At 34.4% G+C, this 9,293-nt stretch overlaps 1 protein-coding gene across 2 annotated transcripts; it reads right to left on the reverse strand.

Moving 5' to 3' along the window:
- Positions 1-4,084: 4,084 nt before the first annotated feature.
- Positions 4,085-6,066, reverse strand: LOC115704828 (uncharacterized). 2 transcript variants are annotated; one of them, XM_030632033.2, is made up of 4 exons: positions 5,640-6,066; positions 4,860-4,909; positions 4,703-4,765; positions 4,085-4,427 (listed from the first exon to the last, which is right to left on the reverse strand). In XM_030632033.2, exons 1-4 carry the CDS (start codon positions 5,884-5,886, stop codon positions 4,332-4,334), a joined length of 456 nt encoding a protein of 151 aa, XP_030487893.1. In that variant the 5' UTR covers positions 5,887-6,066; the 3' UTR covers positions 4,085-4,331. The 2 variants fall into 2 exon arrangements, with proteins under 2 accessions (XP_030487893.1, XP_030487894.1); XM_030632034.2 differs by having other exon boundaries at positions 4,684-4,765; positions 5,640-6,059.
- Between the last annotated feature and the right edge of the window lie 3,227 nt (positions 6,067-9,293).

Here is a 9,293-nt window from a genome sequence, read left to right on the forward strand (position 1 = left end):
GTCCACTACGAGTCTTTCCAAATGAACCACTACTAGTGCTACCCCCACTAAATTGTTGTCCTTGAGACCATTGTCCTTGATTCTTCTTGGTCATCTTTCGGTCACTTCCTCTTCCTCTGCTTGTGTTCTTCTTCTCATTCCCCTCAACATGAGCCTCAGTTCGCAAGGCTGCTGTCACACACTCAGTCAGGTTGTTAAAGGTCAAAGGGGCTATAGGACCACGTATCGCAGGCCTCAAACGACGCATGAACTGTTCAATCACCAAGGGTTGATCAACAACACCAGGATATGCATAAGAGGATAGCTCTACAAACTTCATGTAAAATTCATTCACAGTCATATCCCCTTGTCTTAGACCATCAAATACTCCAATAAGAGCCCTCCTGTGAGATGGACTAAAATATTGTTCCCTGAAAACTTCCTCAAATTCTCGCCAAGTCATCCCATCAGTTTCCATTGTCCTGGACAAGGTCTCCCACCAATCTGCTGCACCACCCTCTAACTTGGACACAGCGAAAGTAACTTGATATTCCTCAGGTGTTCCTATTGTGTTGAAATTTTTCTTTATTTGCCTCAACCACCTTTCAGCTACCATGGGATCTTGTCCACCCTCAAATTCGGGCACTTGGATCCGATGAAAGACTTGGAAATGATGACTCTGTCGAGCGGCAGGATCCATCTGTTGAGCGGGAATAACTCTTAAGGCTTCGAGAAGGGCGTTCATAGGGAATTCAGCTTGTGGAGGTTGGACATTAGCTTGAGGGGCGTCTTCTCCAGCCGTTCTCCTTGTCTTCTTTCCTTTTGGAGGCATTTTCTTAGGTCTGAGAACCAAAAGCTAATCAGTTAGTGAGGATTGGATGCTAATAATATAAATATGCCTTATACATATAAATACCAAGATATTTATTACTATTATTATTTAAAATAATTCTAAACTATTTGGTGACACACTCCGAGGTAATTAAACCCGGCGCTCTGATACCATTTTTCTGTCACGACCCGAGCCCTAGGCTGTGGCAGATGTGTAATATCCATAACTTGGGTGGTCAAAGGTCACACTTTGACCCTTGTAGGAAAATAAAGCTTATAAATGATCCTTTTATTTATATTAAAAAATACTAATTTAAAAGATATGGATTAACTCCTATATTAATAAGAAAATATTAGTAATAAAATCAGGACCACTCATCAATATAAGAGAACAGTAATATCCCCACAATATGTAATCACCAAATAGATAGATTTTGTATGTAAGAATGAAGTGACTGCTTCAAAAATGTCAGTTTTGATTAATTTCCAGTTATCTTGATAAAAGGAGCTATTATAACCATCTGGCCCCGGAGCTTTTGATGCAGGAATACTGAACATAGCTTTTTTGACATCTTCCATGGAGTAAGGAGCCAACAGAATCTGGGAGTCCATATCTTTTACACAAGGTCCCTATGTAATTATCCTGGTAGCCACAGATCGTCTGTTTACTACTTTGCTTCCCAGCAGTGTTTGATAAAACATCAAGAAGGCTTTAGTGATCTCTTCAGGTTCCTCCAGTCTTCGACCTGTGGCATAAGTCAATAAAATACCAAAATAATACCTAGCATCCATCATTTCCCATTTCTAATTAGTACATAGCTAATTTAAGTCATCCAGACCATCCATTTGTTCTTAAATACAAAATCAGTCTCATTAGAAGGTGAAAGAGTAAAATATGACTAAACTAATAACGACATTCCTTTCCCAACGGTACCATCCTCATCCACTAGCATCAAACTGAGTTCCTGGAATGGGAGAAAGTAGGGGGTGAGCTTATAAAGCCCAGTAGGAAAACAACTAATATCAAAGGACCCTTGGTTTAATAAAATTCCTGCATGGTTAGCTTTATAAAAATAAAATGTCTCATCAACAGTATCAATATGTACAAATAAAATAGAGAGACCACAAATAATCACAAATCAAACGTCAAATGCATATCACACCGTCCACTAGACCCCTAGCTCTCAATACCAAATCATAGAAAACGACATCCAAAACCGGGTAGTCGCATCTGATATCCACCATAAATAACGGGGCTCAGATTTAATTCACTCCCTGTACAGATTCTAGGTCTTTCACCTACAGGTGAGTGCACACCTGATCTACCTATGATGACACAGAGACTAGGTCGTGAAACAACAATATGCATCGAACATGATCAACATGGCTCTCATCAATATAACCAAAGCAGGCAAATAATAAGCAAAACAAAAGAACATATTCCTTTTTATTTTCTAGAAAATCCGCAAAGATAACAAATTTGTATTTTGAATAAACCCAAAAATCATAACCTGCATAAATATTTGCACACAAAAATATATTTGGCACTCGGTGCCCCAGAACAGTCCAGAAAATATGCAGATTAAGTTTTCAATTTTTTAAACAATTTTGTAAATCATAAAAATTAGAATATGTCTAATGTTATACAACGCATATAAAAATCAAGTCCAAAAATCAAGTTGAGTCCCTACCTCTCCCGAGTCGTTAAACTTTTTCCAAAAGACGATCTTAAGCTCTCAAGTCCCGAGCTCCAATTGTTTAGTCCAAACTTACATATTACTCTCACCTATACCATCAAATGATTAAATAATTATCATCATCGCATTCTACATTCAAAACCGAGTCCAACGACATATAATATGACTATATTTAAAATTTGGGATTCCGAAACCTCACCTAACCGGTGCACATTAACAATCGGTGGCGGTAAAAATTGGTGTACCGGAAATGTCGCCGAAAATAGGAGTAGTATATATCAAAACGACCACCTCGACGAGTAGATCACACTCATGCCAACCGTTTGTCAAAACGGTACACGAGGTCACCGGAAAGTCGCCGAAAAGGGGCGGAGCTACAAAAATGTCACCGGAAAAAGTTGTGAACCGGGAAAAATGGTTTAGTGTAGGTTGTTCTCCTCGACGAGTTGAGTTTAGTGGTGAAGACGATTCGTCAAACGGACGCCGGAGGTGACCGGAAAATCCGTTCAAAGTTTGAAATCCCAAACTTTGACTTGCGATCCCGAGTCAACGGCGGCGAGAGGAGCGGCGCCGCTTGGGGGGTGAAGTCGCCGGCACTTGGGCTTTCGATTTGTCCGGCGCGTTGGGTATGGAGGTTTATGGGTTTTTATTTTTGGTATTTTAAAGAGAAAGAAAATGAGAAATATAGATAGAGAGTGAGGGGGACGAGATGCTCTGTATATATTCAAAATAATTGTTTTTTTTTTTTTACATACATATATATATATTATTTTATTATTATTTTTTATATATATATAAAAGCACATTTGACTCGGTCAAACCGAGTCTTTTCAATTATCACCTTGGAAAAATATCATTTGTAGATGGTATAGGAATATGCTATTTACCTTGTATGACCCATGGGAAATTAGTGCTTAATTTGTGTTCTCTAGGTCTAGATTTGCATAGGAATATGTTAATTTAATCTTGAGAGCCCATAACATATAGGTTTGGAAAAATCATATGTTCATTTATATTTTTGATTAACAAAATTTAAGTACTAATGCATTCCTCTATGACATTTACATTGAATTTGCATTCTAAGTGGATTTGATTGTTTCTAGCTCATCATTTTGCTCATTTTTCTTTCTCATTTTATTTACTTTTTTGTTTAGTTTTTAGCCTAGTTCAAATCATCATCACTTCTTGTTTGTTTTACCTAAATTGTTTAGTATTAGTTTTTGCATAATTAATTTCTATTCAATCCCTGTAGAGACGATACTCTTTTACTTATCATTGTATTACTTGTTTGTGACTACGTGCAGTTACGTATATCTAATTTTAGCACAACAAGTTGTATAATACTATAATATCAATAACAAATATGAGGCTTCTCAACATAAAATAATAAGCACGCTCGCGCACAAAGTATCAAAAGCGGTATGTTTATTGGTCACAACTCACAAGACCATAATACTTCAAAATAAATAAGAGGCACGTACTAATTAAAAGAAAAATCAGGTAAATATGTACAAGAGGTGCGCATGTGTTGTGGTGCACGACTACCTCAAATCAAGTAACAAAAGGGTGCTTAGATATAGCCCAAAAAGATGTCTTTATAGCGAAAAGGGAGTAAACATTTTAGTTATATACAAAAGAAAAGGACTTAATTACAATATAATTAAGACTCAAAACATCTCATTCTACCAAACAAAAAGAGTACCCTGTACTCACAAACTTATAAAAAATACATACATATCTACACTTAATGAGTATACACTATTACCAAAAGATATGGAAAGATTCAACCAAATAGTGAGTATTGACAGTACAACCCAATTCATTTTAGTTTAAATCATTGGAGAAATGTGATAATACTTCAAACAGGACTAATTTATCCTGAGAAAAATCTCTTCCATGACTGCCAAGGTAGAAATCCACCTAAAAAGAAAACATATCATTAGAAAAAAAGAACTGTCCAAAGCATTTTTTTAAACTGATTTAATTACTATATATAAAGTACTAAATAATATTATTAATTAATAAGAGCATACCAATTAAGTTGAAATATTTTGAAATAATAAATTATTAAATACTATATATTCTCTTATTAAAAGAAGAAGGAAAAATAAAACTTTACATTTCATCACTCATTTTATGACAAAATAAATAAATTAATTAATAAAAAGGTGAGTACCACATCCAGGGCAGCGTACATAGTTTTCTTTTTTCAAAACCAACCCTGACCCTCCACACACCTCACAACTTCTTTGAGCAATCTGCCCAATTAAAGTAAATAAATCAGAAAAATAAATAAACAAACATACATTATATTATAATCATGTCAAATGCATTATATATAATGTCACATACGATTCTTTTGCTGAATTCAATCCCAGCCACCACAAAAGGAGTCACTCCAGCTGCAGCATAATTATAATACATATACATTAAAGATTTCATATATATATATATATACATACATACAAATAAAAGTCAGAAATAAAATTTAGTGGAGCTATTTATCTAATTTTATAGTAAAATGCAAAAAGGCATTTTTGTTGCCTAGTATCCTTATAATTTCTCATATAAGGATTCATAAAATTTAATATGGAATCACATTTATAATTTCTCATATAAGGATTCATAAAAGGCATTTTTATATTAATAGCTAAATTTAAATTCCAACTATCATAAAAAAATATATGTATATAAAAGGAAGATATGGAGTTTTGATTTAAAACTTTTTTTGTTTTGTAAGGATATGGAATTTTGAACTTGTGTCATCTTTAAACTTCAAGAATACTTTTACCAATACAACAAACAACATCACTATTCAATATTTTACTGACTAATATTTGTATAAATGTCCAAAATTTTTTGTTTATACATATGCCCCAAAGAATTTAGAACTCAGTTACCCAGCTAAATTTCAGGTGGTGCAATCGCCCCCTACGTGGCTTCGCCTATGTATTTATATATACTGAAACCAAAAGAAGTTTCACTACATATACGTATGATTCTTCCCTTTTTTTTTTCTGGGTTAGATAAAGTCCCAAAAAAGCTCCAGTCTAATTTACACAAACGAAACTCAGTTTTCTCAGCATCCAAACAGAGATATGGAATCATGCATAAATGATTACATTAACATACCTAAAGCTCCAACAACAATCTGCCAGGTGAAGCCATCAGGGGCAGGATCAGCTGCGGCCGAGAACTCAGTAATGACTGCAACCTTCTTCAGTTTTGAGGTCTTGTTTTTTATTATCAAACGGTTGTGAGGATGATTAACTCTTGGAGTAATAAGATTAATAAGATGTGATGATGATAATGAACAGTCCTTAAAGGGAGTAGCTGTTGAACTTGGTGGGAGCATGGAGGAAGAGATGGTGGCTTCCATGGCGTGGAATTTCGATTTGAGAGAGTAAAATTATTCAAGAGCCAACGCCCACAAAGCTGGAGAAAGCATCGCTTTAGAATCAGCCACGTTGCCTCTAATCTGGCTTCGGCTCCCACCCACCACTCGTCACTCAATTATGTCGCGTGGGTTGTTTTTTATTTAGTATAATTAAGTTATATAACTGTGTAAAAACTTTTGTTATACATTGGACAACATATATATTTACCAATTTTATTTGGAAAAATTATTTTTTCTTTTAAACAATATCTGAATTTCCTAATCGCGATAAGGAAGGTTCCTTTGCCGTTACGGATGTTAACGGCGCTGTTATGTTTAAGGTCAAAGGCTCTGTTTTCAGTTTCCACGACCAGCGTTTGCTCTTTGACGCCTTCGGTAACTCCGTCATCTCCCTCCGCCAATAGTCAAATTTTACCTAATAATCTATATATATCTTTTTAGTTCTTATAAAATTCAAAGTTTATGGGCCTCCTCTTGCGGAGTATCGCCGATGTATCGGAAAAGACGAGTCAGTTATTCTCCGGCCAAAACTCGGTGGCGTCTCCTTGGAATAATAGAATGTTGTCGTGGCAGAGAACATCTTTTAATTTTCAGCCAGAGAGAAAAATTGGATGAACCGTACTTTTCATATTTTTCAATTTTCCAGTTTTAATTTTCTGATTATTAATATATATTAGACATGTAAAAAACATGTCTCTTAAAAAAAATAAGACACGGTGAACAACGCCTTATTTTATGGCTGTAGTAGTGTTTCATCTTTTTGGTAAATCTGAAATCAAATTCAACACTTAATATATTTTAATTCTGATTATTAATCGTTACAATTTTAACTCTTATTTTTTGAGATTCCTACTTTTTGGGTAATAATTCAAAATGAATAGTAACATTTACAAATTGCTTTGGTGACTGAGGTTTCAAAGCCTTCGGTTTACCGATTTTGGTAAAAAGATGGTGGAGGAGCTCTTTTGTTCCGTTGACGAGGGTGGTCACGATTTACAGGAAGCTTTTTAGCAATTTTTTGGTAATTTTTTATGTACCTTTATTGTTAGAATTTTCTTCATTTTGTTATCTTTATTATCTTAATTAATAATTTATTACATATATATATATATATTAATTTATTACCTTTGGTAGCGAAATATACTGTAATGTTTTTAGTATTTTTTGGTAATTTTTTAATTACCTTCTTTATTAGATTTTTTTTTTGAGAAAAACTATTATATTAATGTGAAAACAAATTACATAACAGTCAACAGAGGAGGCAGAAATTTCTCTAACCAAATATAATCTGAATCCACCGTAAGAGCAAACTTAGCCAACAAGTGGGCTTTGTTATTAGGAGATCTATAAACATGAGAGATCTGTGCTCGTGAGAAATTAGATAACAGAAAAGTAACATCATTAAGTATAGTATAAAATGCTGATAGACCTTTAGTTTGAGACTTTAATCCATTAACAACCATTAATGAATCGGTCTCAATTAAATCAACAGTAAGTCTGAGAGACACCAGCAATTTGAGACTCCAAGCCAAAGCTAATGCTTCCATTTCTTCTGGTTTAACACACCTTTAGGTTTAGCCATTGCAACAATAACATCACCATTGGAGTTTCGAAGGAGGGCACCAAGTCCAAACACACCAGAAGAAACGTTGACAGCAGCATTTGTATTCAATTTGAGTCTACCTGATGGTGGAGCTAGCCATTTAGGCTTATTTGGAGGCACCAAACGATGCTGCAAAGTAGCTGAAACTTGAGAAATTGCATTATTTGCTCCAGCAAAAGTCTGAGAATGCGAACTGCTAGCAGCAGCAGTATCCTGAGAGTTTGAACATCCAGAGACATGTTGGTGGGTTTTAGAATCGCTGGTAAGAGCTTGTTTGTAATCTGATAAGTAGTTGCTAGCAAATTGCAGGATACACGAAGCAGACTTTGGAGTTTTAGCATGTGTTTCTGCATTCCTTTCAGTCCAAATGCACCAACGAATTGTAATGAAGAGTTCAACCTTTTTCAGTCTGAAGTTTTGAGGAGACATAGATTAAAAAATCAGAGAAAGAGCAGGACTTATATAATTTCCAATTATCACTAAATCCCAATTTTTCTAGACTTGTTTAGCACGACGAGTACACCAAAAAAGTGTTGGGTTTTATGCCCTAAATAAAACTCATTTCAATATAATCAGATTTACTTATATAGATCAGAAATAACATTTAATGTTGCATGGTTCACATGATTTATTTCATGATTATATGTACATAATGTATAAATTCATCTGAAACCCTTTTCACATACTTGATCCTGTTTATTGTGCCTTCAACACATTGGAAAGTAAACATGACTATGTGAATAAAGTTTCCTAGATTTATCAGACATAGGGTTTTACTGATATGATAATCTACAACAGAGTTTACTTGTATTTGGAGAAATACTATGTTCTTTCCAGAACATTGGTTAAAGTAAAGCTCAGGTTGGATGCATGGAGTATGCATCGGAAGGGACCGATATTGAACTTTGACTTAGATTTATTAAACTTACCGTAAAATCTATTCAAGTCAATATCGCCTAGTTGATCCTAGATCAAATGTTCTTAATCCTGTTATGATTAGGCTCAATCTTGAAAGGCTATTCGTGTTCTTTGATTTGTTAGTTAAGCCTACTTTTAGGTCAGGGTGATACGTACATTTTGGGAACACGGTAGTGCAATTGAGTGGGACCGCTGACATAAACATGGAATCTATAGCTTCTAGCTGGCGAATAGTAAGCAAAGGATGATCTCCTTCGAGCTTGACCAAACGAAAATAAATGGTGGAGATCTCATTTCACATAAGTTGAAATATCATTTATACGGGGTCAAGTGTTTTAAGGATAAAATACATAGTAGGGTGTTACGGTAATCTAATCCCTTTACAGTGTAGATCATTCATATAGAGGATCATTAATCAAATTAGGATTATAACAATGGATAACTAATGATGTTTCTATATGGTGGAACATATAGAGCATTCTATATACTGAGAGTGCAATTCTAAGTTCTATGCGTGGATTCAACGAAGAATTAATAAGTTAGTGAATTTTAGTGCTAAATTCTTGATCTACTTATTGGAAGCTCGGTTATATAGACCCATGGTCCCCGCACTAGTTGAGATAATATTACTTGTAAGACTCATATAATTGGTTTTGATTAATCAATTATAATTCTCAAATTAGACTATGTCTATTTGTGATTTTTTCACTAAGTAAGGGCGAAATTGTAAAGAAAGAGTTTATAGGGGCATATTTGTTAATTATGATACTTTGTATGGTTCAATTAATAAATATGATAAATGACAATATTATTTAATAATTATTTATAGTTATTAAATAGTTAGAATTGGCATTTAAATGGTTGAATT

The sequence above is a fragment of the Cannabis sativa genome, chromosome 6 (assembly GCF_029168945.1).
Source record: "Cannabis sativa cultivar Pink pepper isolate KNU-18-1 chromosome 6, ASM2916894v1, whole genome shotgun sequence".
Taxonomy (NCBI): Eukaryota; Viridiplantae; Streptophyta; class Magnoliopsida; order Rosales; family Cannabaceae; genus Cannabis; species Cannabis sativa.